Raw genomic sequence first — 14,430 nt, forward strand, 5'->3', positions numbered from 1 at the left:
TCTGCTTGTACTTTGAAGGTTTACACTGAAAGTATGTTTGTGAAGAGGAGAGATATACTGGCACTGACCGTGCTGTTTTCACAAAGTTGAAATTTATTTAATAAGGATTCATGAGAGGAGCAAAGATCAACACTTGTGGACTCAGTAGAGCACTGAATGACAAACAGTACACAAACATACAGGCATATAGCACATACAGGATTCCTAAAACACAAATTTATTTTGCACGAATGAAGGTTTGAAGGTTTAGATAAGAAATCACAAACAAAACACAATAAAACAGATACACTGCAATATTTATCAGAAAATAAGACATCAAGAAACACATTTGCAATCTGTTTCATTATTACAACAGTATTGTTTTTGAAGAATTAGTCTGAAATATTGCTTTGGATAGAATGACTCTGAATGCATGTCTGAACCAGCTGTAAAAGAAGGCGTACACTATAGGATTACAGGTGGAATTATAATAGCCGACCCATAGGAACAAGTCAAACAGCAGTGGTGGTACAGAGTAACCAATGTAGGGGTCGATAAGATTGCAAAGGAAAAAGGGAATCCAGAAGGTCAGAAACACCCCCATGATGATGGCCAAAGTCTTAGTGGCTTTTCCCTCTTTTTTCATTTCAGAATTCATACTCTGGATGGCCTGAACCTGCCGTTGAGCTGCGTGTAAGATCGTAAGGTATACGCAGAGCATGACAAAAGCAGGAATGTAAAAACAGATCATTGACATTACAGTAGCTGCCTCTCTGGTATGAAAAATGAAGCAGCCTCCATCACATCGAACATTTTCATAATAAAAGTCTTCAATCCCAAGAATATTCAGTTCCAAGAAGATCATACCAAACCCCAGAGCAGCTGAAACAGTCCAGCAGATAATAATCATAACCAGTGTGGCAAGTGACGTCATTCTACTGTGATATTGAAAAGGGTGACATATGGCATAATATCTGTCTAAAGAAATGATACAGAGGTTTAAAATTGATGTAGTGCACAACGTGACATCAAGACTGCTGTGTATTTTACAGAACAAATCTCCCAAATACCAACATGTCTCAATGGAGCGCAGCATGCTGGGAGGCATCACAACTCCTCCTACAAGCAGATCGGCCACGGCCAGAGACAGGATGAGGTAGTTAGTCGGTGTGTGAAGCTGCTTGAAATGAATCACTGTTATGATCACAAGCAGGTTTCCAATGATTGTGACAATTGAAGAGACACTAAAAAGGATGTAGAGCAATATTCGAGTTTCCAACGGATAGATAAATTTCTGACAAGACCTGTTACTAAACTCATAACAGAGAAAAGGCTTTTCCAAGATTCCATTTTGGCTGATGTTGACTTGGACGTCCATTTAGACTGAAGCTTCCGTATGAATCAATGGAGTGAAGTCAATTCTGGCCTTTTAAAATGGTGCAGCTACATTTATGCACCTCTATAAATGAATTACTTGCTAAAAGCTTAATAGATCTTAAATACAACACATAAATCTACCAAACAGGAGAATGAATCTGGGCTGAAATCTTATTTTCCACAATCCTCCAATCACAGACTCTCTTAACCTTTCCTTCTACAATGAACCACCTCATGGAGCAGAGAGCACATTTATAGCACAAGAGTTTCATAACAACCTCCCTCCTGTCAAATCACACAACAATTGTGTTTCCAAAGCAACATAATCTTCTCAAAACTATATCATATCAGCAGAATATGCAACAAGGACAACAAGGAAGCTGCATCTTAATAAAATAATTCATTTTGATAAGAGGAATTAAATGGGAAAAGAACTGCAACTACTGTTGGTGGCGACATTTAATGCCCTTTAGATATTTTACAAACAAGGAAAAAATACATTCTACATCATCAAAAACAATAGTTACATTTTCTAAGGCCTATGTGACACTTAGGGACAAATTTAATAGTCAGTTTTCTGGCATTGTTTTCTTGTCAATCAATTATGAATGTTAAATTAAAGAACATTAAAAGGATTTAAAGTAATCAAATTATTTAAAATAGGCCCTAAGTTTGTTCTAAACTGCACACATTTTGCAGAAGAACATTGTTTTGTTTGTGCTTTGGCTCTGTGTGGATGAATATGGTTTGCGGCACATTCCTCTTCCAAAACACCAACTCCAGCAACTGAAACCTCTCTCTACTTAATGTATAGTATACACAATAATAGAGCCCCCCTACTTTGATTTGTCATCATAAATAGGGTGACCATATGTCCTCTTTTCCCCCGACATGTCCTCTTCTCGGACTTAAAAAAAATGCACCCAGCCAGGATTTCTAAATCGCCTAAAATGTCAGGGATTCGGTTTTTGCTTTCTACAGTCTCCATTCATTGTGTTTTTTGTATTAAAGCCCTACACAGGACTGTTTTCTTGATCCCACTCCTGCTGAATTTTGGGCCATTACTGCCTGCTCACACAATCATTTTAATACTAAATATAATTTTTGCGCATCAGGGAGCTGCAATCGTATGCAGAGTGTTTAAATCTCTTTTGAATAGCAGCTGTTTACTTTCAATTTCGCAATCACACACACTCTGTATAAAGGCAGCACATCTTACATTATCTGCTGAGCAGCAAATCCTCCAGCATGATTTGTCAGTCATCTCTCCTTACTTTTGTCTTGATCAGTTAAGTCTGATTCCTGCAGCTTGTGTTGGATGCAGGGTTGCCAAATCTGCATTTTTTTGCTCGGAATTGGGCTGATTTTAAAGTGTTGCGAAGGGCTGATTTTCTCTCGTGGGTTAAATGTTTGAAATATTGCATAAATTACATTTCACTGAAATGCTTGTATTGAAACATTTTGTATTCTACCTGTGATAAAACTGTGCAAGATGTTAAATGTTGTGATGACCACTGGTAGGAAGCCTTTTAGCTGTGTTTATGATCAATCTGGACAAAGGTGACTGTAAAATAAACATTTTAGTTATGGAAATGTAATATTTTAAGTTTTGATATGGGATATGGTCATTGCACTTGCATTGCTTTGGGGGCTTTTTCACTTAAAATAATTATGCAAATCAGATAATTGTAATTTACATTTAAATTTATTGTTTAAATTAAAATAACTGAGAATGTTGCTGGTTTGGTTTGTTAAAAAAAAAAAAAAAATTTTTTAAAGCTTTACGTTGAAAGTATGTTTGTGGAGAGGAGAGGTATTTTATCACTGACTGTGCAGTTTTCACAGAGTTCAACTTTATGAGAACTTCATTTATAAGGATCCTTGAGAGAAGCAAAGATCAACACTGGTGGAGCCAGAAGAGCCCCGAATGGCATACAGTTCATATTCATACAGGCATACATATATAGCACATACAGGATTTTAAAAACACAGATTTCTTTTGCTCTAATATGAAGGTTTAATTAAGAAATGACATAAAAAATGTAATAAAATAGGTACATTGTAATATGTAGCAATCAGAAAATTAGACATCAAGAAATGTATTTGCATATAATCTGTTTCATTATTTACATTAGTACTGTTCTTGAAGAATTTGTCTGAAATATTGCTTTGGACAAAATGATTCTGAATGCATGTCTGAACCAGCTGTAAAAGAAGGCGTACACTATAGGATTACAGGTTGAATTATAATATCCAACCCAATAAAACAAGTCAAACAGCAGTGGTGGTACAGAGTAACCAATGAAGGGATCAATAATATTGCAAAGAAAAAAAGGAATCCAGAAAGTCAGAAACACCCCCATGATGATGGCTAAAGTCTTAGTGGCTTTTCCTTCTTTTTTCATTTCTGAATTCACGCTCTGCATGGCCTGAACCTGCCGTTGAGCTGCGTGTAAGATCTTAAGGTACACGCAGAGCATGACAAAAGCAGGGATATAAAAACAGATCAGTGAAAACACAGTAGCTCCAGCTTTACTCTGAAACAGCGTACATCCGCCATCACATTTAATGCTCTCATAGTAAAAATCTTCAGCACCAAGAATATTAAGCTCCATGAAGATCATGCCAAACCCCAGAGCAGCTGAAACAGTCCAGCAGATAATAATCATAACCAGTGTAGTCAGTGATGTCATTTTACTGTGGTATTGAAAGGGGTGACATATGGCATAATATCTTTCCAAAGAAATGATACAGAGATTTAAAATTGAGGTGGTGCATAATGTCACATCAAGACTGCTGTGTATTTTACAGAACAAATCTCCCAGATACCAGCACGTCTCGATGGAGCGCAGCATGCTGGGAGGCATCACAACTCCTCCTACAAGCAGATCGGCCACGGCCAGAGACAGGATGAGGTAGTTAGTCGGTGTGTGAAGCTGCTTGAAATGAATGACCGTTATGATCACAAGCAGGTTTCCTATAACTGTGACAATTGAAGAGACACTACAAAGGATGTAGAGGAATATCCGGGTTTCCAAAGAATAGACAAACTTCTGACAAGACCTGTTACTAAACTCATAACAGAGAAAAGGCTTTTCCCAGATTTCAGTTTGACTGATGTTGATTCGGATTTCCATTTATACAGTTCACTGGAGGTTTCCTGTTTAAAACAAGGGAGTGAAGTTAATTTCAGCCTGCAGTTACATTTTTTGCATCTCTATCAAAGAATTACATAAATGATTTTAAATGCAACACAGCACAACACAACAAAGACTCTCATCCATGGTCTTACCTTTCTTTCTATAGTGAACCAAGGCTGCCCCATGGAGCAGAGAGCATACATTTATAGCACAAGAGTTTCATAACAACCTCCCTACTGGCAAATCACACAGTATTTGAGTTTCCTAGGCCCATGGGACAAAATGGGCCTGCTACCCCATTTCTTCCAGTCTATGAAACAATTTCATTATACTGTAATTCTGTCATATTTTCGCATACTTAATATAGTTGTGTGAACAGACGGTAACTCTTGACATGTATCCAACCCTGTGTTCAGATCGTTTGATTGTGTTTGATGTGATCAACTGATTAATTTAAATCTGCTTTCACTCTGACAAACTCAATCAGCATTTGTCATATCGCATCTATTCGGTGTTTTCAACTGCATAATGTTAATTTTAGCTTTTGCTGCTTGATAACCCTGGTGAAAAAACCAGCATATGCTGGTTAGGTAGGTTTTGATGCTGGTTTAAGCTGGTCCTTTGCTGGTTTTTGCTGGTCATGTTGCTGGTCAAGGACCAGCATGAACCAGCAAAGGACCAGCTTAAACCAGCATCAAAACCTACCTAACCAGCATCCCAGCATCAAAACATACCTACCAGCATATGCTGTTTTTTTCACCAGGGACGTCATGACGTAAATAAAAAATAAATAAATATGACCTCATGTTATGTCAATCACGTTTACACACTGCCTCTGAAACTTTTTCCATCATAAAAAAATCGTATTGGGTTCAAAATTTGTCACACTTGCCACAGACGTGAAAAATGCAGAAAATTGAAACCAATCCGTTTTTTAAGTTTCAAGGGCAGTGTAAACTTTCTGACACATAGTGAGGTGTATTTATTTTTTAGCTTGAGCAAATTACGGACAGTCATTTGTAACAGTAAAGCCCGCTTAATTTTAATTTGATTGGTCATCTCAAAACATGTTTTTCATTAACGAATGCATTATCACATGAAATCATATCTTTGACATAATAATTTTGTAATTAGTTTTTAAATTAATATATATTTAGACATGCAAAATAGTTAATAGATTTTTGTTTTTATTGAACTTAAGCAGATTTTGTGTACACAAATGACACTACTTTTATGCATTGACTCAACATGTGCTGTATGTGTTGTTGTAGCAGCCTATTCATTAAACCTGTAGTTTATAGTCATCCGCACTGCACATTGGGGATATTTCACTTGTCTAACACTGTGATTCAACTCATCAGCCAAATAGCTGAGTATCTCTGTAGGTGTCAGATTAGTTAGGGGCCTGTTTATAGAAATGGACTGAGAAGCACTAAAATTTAAATTGCAATTTACATTTCAAATTTTGTTTTAAATAAAGTACCTCCAAGAAAGTTGCCTCTTTTGTTTGTTTTAAATAAAAAGTGACATTGAAGCCTAATGGAAACTCCAAACAAATGGAATGAACAAACATGGAATGAATTGTTAAGCATGGTGTTCATGCATCGTCTGCATCGTCTAATTCTTTTTTGTCTTGTCTGCTTGTACTTTGAAGGTTTACACTGAAAGTATGTTTGTGAAGAGGAGAGATATACTGGCACTGACCGTGCTGTTTTCACAAAGTTGAAATTTATTTAATAAGGATTCATTGAAATGCTTGTATTGAAACATTTTGTATTCTACCTGTGATAAAACTGTGCAAGATGTTAAGTGTTGTGATGACCACTGGTAGGAAGTCTTTTAGCTGTGTTTATGATCAATCTGCACAAAGGTGACTGTAAAATAAACATTTTAGTTATGGAAATGTAATATTTTGAGTTTTGATATGGGATATGGTCATTGCACTTGCATTGCTTTGGGGGTTTTTCACTTAAAATAATTATGCAAATCAGATAATTGTAATTTACATTTAAATTTATTGTTTAAATTAAAATACCTTTGAGAATGTTGCTGGTTTGGTTTGTTAAAAAAAAAAAAGTATTTTAAAGCTTTACGTTGAAAGTATGTTTGTGGAGAGGAGAGGTATTTTATCACTGACTGTGCAGTTTTCACAGAGTTCAACTTTATGAGAACTTCATTTATAAGGATCCTTGAGAGAAGCAAAGATCAACACTGGTGGAGCCAGAAGAGCCCCGAATGGCATACAGTTCATATTCATACAGGCATACATATATAGCACATACAGGATTTTAAAAACACAGATTTCTTTTGCTCTAATATGAAGGTTTAATTAAGAAATGACATAAAAAATGCAATAAAATAGGTACATTGTAATATGTAGCAATCATAAAAAAAGACATCAAGAAATGTATTTGCATATAATCTGTTTCATTATTTACATTAGTACTGTTCTTGAAGAATTGGTCTGAAATATTGCTTTGGACAAAATGATTCTGAATGCATGTCTGAACCAACTGTAAAAGAAGGCGTACACTATGGGATTACAGGTTGAATTATAATATCCAACCCAATAGAACAAGTCAAACAGCAGTGGTGGTACAGAGTAACCAATGAAGGGATCAATAATATTGCAAAGAAAAAAAGGAATCCAGAAAGTCAGAAACACCCCCATGATGATGGCTAAAGTCTTAGTGGCTTTTCCTTCTTTTTTCATTTCTGAATTCACACTCTGGATGGCCTGAACCTGCCGCTGAGCTGCATGTAAGATTTTAAGGTACACGCAGAGCATGACAAAAGCAGGAATATAAAAACAGATCAGTGAGAATACAGTAGCTCCTGCTTTACTCTGAAACAGCGTACATCCGCCATCACATTTAATGCTCTCATAGTAAAAATCTTCAGCACCAAGAATATTAAGCTCCATGAAGATCATGCCAAAGCCCAGAGCAGCTGAAACAGTCCAGCAGATAATAATCATAACCAGTGTAGTTAGTGACGTCATTTTACTGTGATATTGAAAGGGGTGACATATGGCATAATATCTTTCCAAAGAAATGATACAGAGATTTAAAATTGACGCAGTACTTAATGTCACATCAAGACTGCTGTGTATTTTACAGAACAAATCTCCCAGATACCAGCACGTCTCGATGGAGCGCAGCATGCTGGGAGGCATCACAATTCCTCCTACAAGCAGATCGGCCACGGCCAGAGACAGGATGAGGTAGTTAGTCGGTGTGTGAAGCTGCTTGAAATGAATGACTGTTATGATCACCAGCAGGTTTCCTATAACTGTGATAATTGAAGAGACACTAAAAAGGATGTAGAAGAATATCCGTGTTTCCAAAGAATAGACAAACTTCTGACAAGACCTGTTACTAAACTCATAACAGAGAAAAGGCTTTTCCCAGATTTCAGTTTGACTGATGTTGATTCGGATATCCATTTATACAGTTCACTGGAGGTTTCCTGTTTAAAACAAGGGAGTGAAGTTAATTTCAGCCTGCAGTCACATTTTTGCATCTTTATCAAAGAATTACATAAATGATTTTAAATGCAACACAGCACAACACAACAAAGACTCTCATCCATGGTCTTACCTTTCTTTCTATAGTGAACCAAGGCTGCCCCATGGAGCAGAGAGCATACATTTATAGCACAAGAGTTTCATAACAACCTCCCTACTGGCAAATCACACAGTATTTGAGTTTCCTAGGCCCATGGGACAAAATGGGCCTGCTACCCCATTTCTTCCAGTCTATGAAACAATTTCATTATACTGTAATTCTTTCATATGTGTTCAGATCATTTGATGTGATCAACTGATTAATTTAAATCTGCTTTCACTCTGACAAACTCAATCAGCATTTGTCATATCGCATCTGTTCGGTGTTTTCAACTGCATAATGTTAATTTTAGCTTTTGCTGCTTGATAACCCTGGTGAAAAAAACAGCATATGCTGGTAGGTATGTTTTGATGCTGGAATGCTGGTTGGAATGCTGAAGCAAAGGACCAGCTTAAACCAGCATCAAAACCTACCTAACCAGCATCCCAGCATCAAAACATACCTACCAGCATATGCTGTTTTTTTCACCAGGGTATTGCAAATTGGTGTGTCTTACCATACTATTTTAATGTATTATCTTAATTCTGAACACATTAGTTTGTAGTGCAAACATTTTTTGATCGTTTACTGCATGTTGTTATTCTTCTGGTTATATAGCAGCTAATAAACCGGAAGTCTCGCCCGTAAGCTTACTTCTGCGTTTAAGAATAAGGTGGATAAATACGCTAAAAATAACAAAAATATAGTTGGAAAAAAGGTATGTTTAAAACCATAAGTTACATCTTCAAACATAAGTTTTAATTTGTTTTTAGATTAATATATAGATATATTAAACAGGCTGTACAATTTTCAACCACTTGATATATCACCGGTGCACCGCACTGCAGACCAAAACAAACGTGAGTTTCGGCTAAGCCGCTGTCCTCTGTTCGTCCACATCCCTTTTGTGCAACACATCAAGAAAACGGGATACATAGCGAAACTGAGGTAATACAATTGTGAACAGTGTCTAATGTCGATGTAAGTATCCTTCACTGGAAAACTCCAAACTGCACAACTTAACGGTCTGCTAAGAATACACTACACTATATCTTTAAATAGCAAACAGTTTTTAGCTAATTCTATATAAATGTAAAAATCATATATAGCGCCTTTAAGCTTGCAAAACACTTTTTAGTGCTCTTAAAATGTGGACATAAATGGTATTTTCTTGGAATTATTTGCGTTGTTTGCAAATAGTTTCAATGAAATATCTTTGCAATAGTTACATACTGTAGTCACAGTTATTAGAAATGCATGAATAAAAGTGTTTTGTACATCTTGCTCAGTTTAAAAGTATTTGGATCTCCTGAAATATGTACTAGGTGCTTCAGCCATAAAGACATAAAATGGACATACATGTAGAAATATTTATAAGGGCCTTTTTAAAAATCTTTTCTCATGTGATTTGAAGTGATCTAGCATTAAACATGCAGGGTTTTTTTTACATGCTTAATCAATTTAATTCATAAGGATGCATGAGAGGGGAAAAAATCAACACTGGTGAACTCAAAAGAACTTTAAATGCCAAGACATCCAGCATTTTATACAGGCATGTAATATCACATATGACATGTTTTGCACTTCTTTAAGTATAAAGGTTCAGTTAAGAAATCACAACTGCAAAATGTGCCAATCGGAACATTAAACATCAAGTAAAAACATTTGCAATTTCATTATTACATCAGTACTGTTTTTGAAGAATTTGTCTGAAAAATTGCCTTGGATAGAATAATTCTAAATGCATGTCTGAACCAGCTATAAAAGAAGGCGTACACTATGGGATTACATGTGGAATTATAATATCCCACCCAATAGAACAAGTCAAACAGCAGTGGTGGTACAGAGTAACCAATGAAGGGATCGATAATATTGCAAAGAAAAAAAGGAATCCAGAAAGTCAGAAACACCCCCACGATGATGGCTAAAGTCTTAGTGGCTTTTCCTTCTTTTTTCAATTCAGAATTCACACTCTGGATGGCCTGAACCTGTCTTTTAGCTACATGTAAGATTTTCAGGTATATGCAGAGCATGACAAAAGCAGGAACGTAAAAACAGGCCAATGACATTGCAGTAGCTGCGTCTCTGCTCATAAACATTGTGCATCCTCCATCACATTTAATGTTTGCATAGTAAAAATCTTCAACACCAAGAATATTTAACTCTAAGAAGATCATGCCAAACCCCAGAGCAGCTGAAACTGTCCAGCAGATAATAATCATAACTAGTGTAGTCAGTGATGTCATTTTACTGTGGTATTGAAAGGGGTGACATATGGCATAATATCTTTCCAAAGAAATGATACAGAGATTTAAAATTGAGGTGGTGCATAATGTCACATCAAGACTGCTGTGTATTTTACAGAACAAATCTCCCAGATACCAGCATGTCTCGATGGAGCGCAGCATGCTGGGAGGCATCACAACTCCTCCTACAAGCAGATCGGCCACAGCCAGAGACAGGATGAGGTAGTTAGTCGGTGTGTGAAGCTGCTTGAAATGAATGACTGTTATGATCACCAGCAGGTTTCCTATAATTGTGACAATTGAAGAGACACTAAAAAGGATGTAGAAGAATATCCGTGTTTCCAAAGAATAGACAAACTTCTGACAAGACCTGTTACTAAACTCATAACAGAGAAAAGGCTTTTCCCAGATTTCAGTTTGACTGATGTTGATTCGGATTTCCATTTATACAGTTCACTGGAGGTTTCCTGTTTAAAACAAGAGAGTGAAGTTAATTTCAGCCTGCAGTTACATTTTTTGCATCTCTGTCAAAGAATTACATATTAGAAGCTAGATTGATTGAATGATTCTAAATGCAGCACAACACAACCAAGACTCTCATCCATGTTCTTACCTTTTTTTCTATAGTGAACCAAGGCTGCCTCATGGAGCACAGAGCATACATTTATAGCACAAGAGTTTCGTAACAACCTCCCTCCTGTCAAATCACACAGTATTTGAGTTTCCTAGGCCCATGGGACAATCGGCTTGCCACCCCATTTCTTCTGCTCTGTGAGACAATTTCAGTATACTGTAATTCTGTCATATTTTTGCCCTCATTTAATGTGGCTGTGTGAACAGACCCTAACTCTTGACATGTATCCAATTCTGTGTTCAGATTGTTTGATTGTGTTTGATGTGGTCAACTGATTAATTTAAATCTGCTTTCACTCTGACAAACTCAATCAGCATTTGTCATATTGCATCTATTCGGTGTTTTCAACTGCATAATGTTAATTTTAGCTTTTGCTGCTTGATATTGTGTGTCTTACCATATTATTTTAATGTATTATCTTAATTATGAACACACTGGCTTGTAGTGCAAACATTTTTTTGCACAATTTCATCGTGCAGATCGTTTACTGCACAATGAAATTGAGGTAATACAATTGTAAACAGTGTTGAATGTCGATGTAAGTATCCTTCATTGGAAAACTCCAAACTGCACGGCTTAACTTTCTGCTAAGAATACACTACACTATATCTTTAAAACGCAAACAGTTTTAGCTAATTCTATATAAATGTAAAAATCATATATAGCGCCTTTAAGCTTGCAAAACACATTTTAGTGCTCTTAAAATGTGGACATAAATGGCATTTTCATGGAATGATTTGCATTGTTTGCAAATAGTTTCAGTGAAATATATTTGCAATAGTTACATACTGTAAATAGTCACTGTTATTAGAAATGCATGAATAAAAGTGTTTTGTACATCTTGCTCAATTTAAAAGTATTTGGATCTCCTGAAATATGTACTAGGTGCTTCAGCCATAAAGGCATAAAATGGACATACATGTAGAAATATTTATAAGGGCCTTTTTTAAAATCTTTTCTCATGTGATTTGAAGTGATCTAGCATTAAACATGCAGGGTTTTTTTACATGTTTAATCAATTTAATTCATAAGGATGCATGAGAGGGGAAAAAATCAACACTGGTGAACTCAAAAGAACTTTAAATGCCAAGCCATCCAGCATTTTATACAGGCATGTAATATCACATATGACATGTTTTGCACTTCTTTAAGTATAAAGGTTCAGTTAAGAAATCACAACTGCAAAATGTGCCAATCGGAACATTAAACATCAAGTAAAAACATTTGCAATTTCATTATTACATCAGTACTGTTTTTGAAGAATTTGTCTGAAAAATTGCCTTGGATAGAATAATTCTAAATGCATGTCTGAACCAGCTATAAAAGAAGGCGTACACTATGGGATTACATGTGGAATTACAATATCCCACCCAATAGAACAAGTCAAACAGCAGTGGTGGTACAGAGTAACCAATGAAGGGATCGATAATATTGCAAAGAAAAAAAGGAATCCAGAAAGTCAGAAACACCCCCACGATGATGGCCAAAGTCTTAGTGGCTTTTCCTTCTTTTTTCAATTCAGAATTCACACTCTGGATGGCCTGAACCTGCCTTTTAGCTACATATAAGATTTTCAGGTATATGCAGAGCATGACAAAAGCAGGAATATAAAAACAGGCCAATGACATTGCAGTAGCTGCGTCTTTGCTCTGAAACAGTGTGCATCTTCCATCACATTTAATGTTTGCATAGTAAAAATCTTCAACACCAAGAATATTAAACTCTAAGAAGATCATGCCAAACCCCAGAGCAGCTGAAACTGTCCAGCAGATAATAATCATAACTAGTGTAGTCAGTGATGTCATTTTACTGTGGTATTGAAAGGGGTGACATATGGCGTAATATCTTTCCAAAGAAATGATACAGAGATTTAAAATTGAGGTGGTGCATAATGTCACATCAAGACTGCTGTGTATTTTACAGAACAAAGCTCCCAGATACCAGCACGTCTCGATGGAGCGCAGCATGCTGGGAGGCATCACAACTCCTCCTACAAGCAGATCGGCCATGGCCAGAGACAGGATGAGGTAGTTAGTCGGTGTGTGAAGTTGCTTGAAATGAATGACCGTTATGATCACAAGCAGGTTTCCTATAACTGTGACAATTGAAGAGACACTACAAAGGATGTAGAGGAATATCCGGGTTTCCAAAGGATAGACAAATTTCTGACAAGACCTGTTACTAAACTCATAACATAGAGTAGGCTTTTCCAAGGTTGCTATTTGGCTGATGTTGATTTGGCCGTCCATTTACACAATTCTGGAGATTCTCTGTTAAAAACAAGGGAGTGAAATTAATTTTAGCCTGCAGTTAAATTTATGCATCTCTGTCAAAGAATTACATGTTAAAAGCATGAATGAATTTAAATTAAATGCATATAATACATATAATTCAGAACATAATCTTTGCAGAGCAATGCATAAAGCTGAAACCATGCTATTATGAAAAATTACAATAAATAAGCTCATTAGTTTAATCAAGACAGTTAATAATATTTATACATTGTATTTATATATGAAGACATGTTCATCTACAGTACATGGAAAGCTCTCATCCATGGTCTTACCTTTCTTTCTTTAGTGAACCAAGGCTGCCTCATGGAGCAGAGAGCATACATTTATAGCACAGGAGTTTCATAACAACCTCCCTCCTGTCGAATCATACAGCATTTGAGTTTCCACAGAAACCTAGTGTTCTCAACAGTCTACAACACGTGTAGAAAAACAAGAAATCGACCTGCAACCTTATTTCATCTGGCCTGTGAGATAATTTCTTTAATCTGTGATGCTGTCATATTTTCAGCTCATTTCATGTAGCTAACAGGTTAAAGGAGAACTCCACTTCCAGAACAACGATTTACAAATAATTTACTTACCCCCTTGTCATCCAAGATGTTCATGTCTTTCTGTCTTCAGTCATAAAGAAATTTTGGTTTTTGAGGAAAACATTTGAGGATTTTTCTTCATATAATGGACTGATATGGTGCCCCGATTTTGAACTTCCAAAATGTAGTTTAAATGCAGCTTCAAAGGGCTCTAAACGATCCCAGCCGAGGAAGAAGAGTCTTATCTAGTGAAAAGATCGGTCATTTTTTTTGAAAAATAAAAATTTGTATACTTTTTAAGCACAAAAGCTTGTGTAGCACTAGCTTTGGGATGCGCATCCACGGCACTGCATACTATTAAATCACGTCGAAAGATCACGCAGAATGTAGGCGGAACTACAGACCCAGTGTTTACAAAGCAAACACGCAAAGACTAAGGCTGTTTACAAACAAAAAGGTACAATGATGTCGGATGATTCTGAAGTTATAGGAGAAAATTAGATGGAGTTTTTCGCCATACTCTACCTTTTTGAGCCAGAGTACACAGACGATCAACTTAGACGTGATTTGTAACGTCGTGGACGTGCATCCCAGAGCCTGTGCTACACAAGCTTTTGTGCTTAAA

The 14,430-nt window shown here is 36.4% G+C and overlaps 5 protein-coding genes across 5 annotated transcripts; all 5 read right to left on the bottom strand.

Annotated features, from left to right (window-relative positions):
- Positions 1-346: 346 nt before the first annotated feature.
- LOC127183280 (trace amine-associated receptor 1-like) lies at positions 347-1,357 on the bottom strand. The gene has a single exon (XM_051139215.1). It carries the CDS (start codon positions 1,355-1,357, stop codon positions 347-349), a length of 1,011 nt encoding a protein of 336 aa, XP_050995172.1.
- A 2,125-nt stretch (positions 1,358-3,482) lies between these two features.
- Positions 3,483-4,493, bottom strand: LOC127182518 (trace amine-associated receptor 1-like). Its single transcript, XM_051137825.1, has one exon. It carries the CDS (start codon positions 4,491-4,493, stop codon positions 3,483-3,485), a length of 1,011 nt encoding a protein of 336 aa, XP_050993782.1.
- Positions 4,494-6,930: 2,437 nt separating this feature from the next.
- LOC127182516 (trace amine-associated receptor 1-like) lies at positions 6,931-7,941 on the bottom strand. The gene has a single exon (XM_051137823.1). It carries the CDS (start codon positions 7,939-7,941, stop codon positions 6,931-6,933), a length of 1,011 nt encoding a protein of 336 aa, XP_050993780.1.
- A 1,839-nt stretch (positions 7,942-9,780) lies between these two features.
- On the bottom strand, positions 9,781-10,791 carry LOC127182517 (trace amine-associated receptor 1-like). Its single transcript, XM_051137824.1, has one exon. The coding sequence runs from the start codon at positions 10,789-10,791 to the stop codon at positions 9,781-9,783; it is 1,011 nt and encodes a 336-aa protein (XP_050993781.1).
- A 1,428-nt stretch (positions 10,792-12,219) lies between these two features.
- Positions 12,220-13,678, bottom strand: LOC127182515 (trace amine-associated receptor 1-like). Its single transcript, XM_051137821.1, has 2 exons — positions 13,548-13,678; positions 12,220-13,251 (listed from the first exon to the last, which is right to left on the bottom strand). The coding sequence occupies exon 2, from the start codon at positions 13,228-13,230 to the stop codon at positions 12,220-12,222; it is 1,011 nt and encodes a 336-aa protein (XP_050993778.1). The 5' UTR covers positions 13,231-13,251; positions 13,548-13,678.
- Between the last annotated feature and the right edge of the window lie 752 nt (positions 13,679-14,430).

The sequence above is a fragment of the Labeo rohita genome, chromosome 20, assembly GCF_022985175.1.
Source record: "Labeo rohita strain BAU-BD-2019 chromosome 20, IGBB_LRoh.1.0, whole genome shotgun sequence".
In the NCBI taxonomy this organism is placed as follows: domain Eukaryota; kingdom Metazoa; phylum Chordata; class Actinopteri; order Cypriniformes; family Cyprinidae; genus Labeo; species Labeo rohita.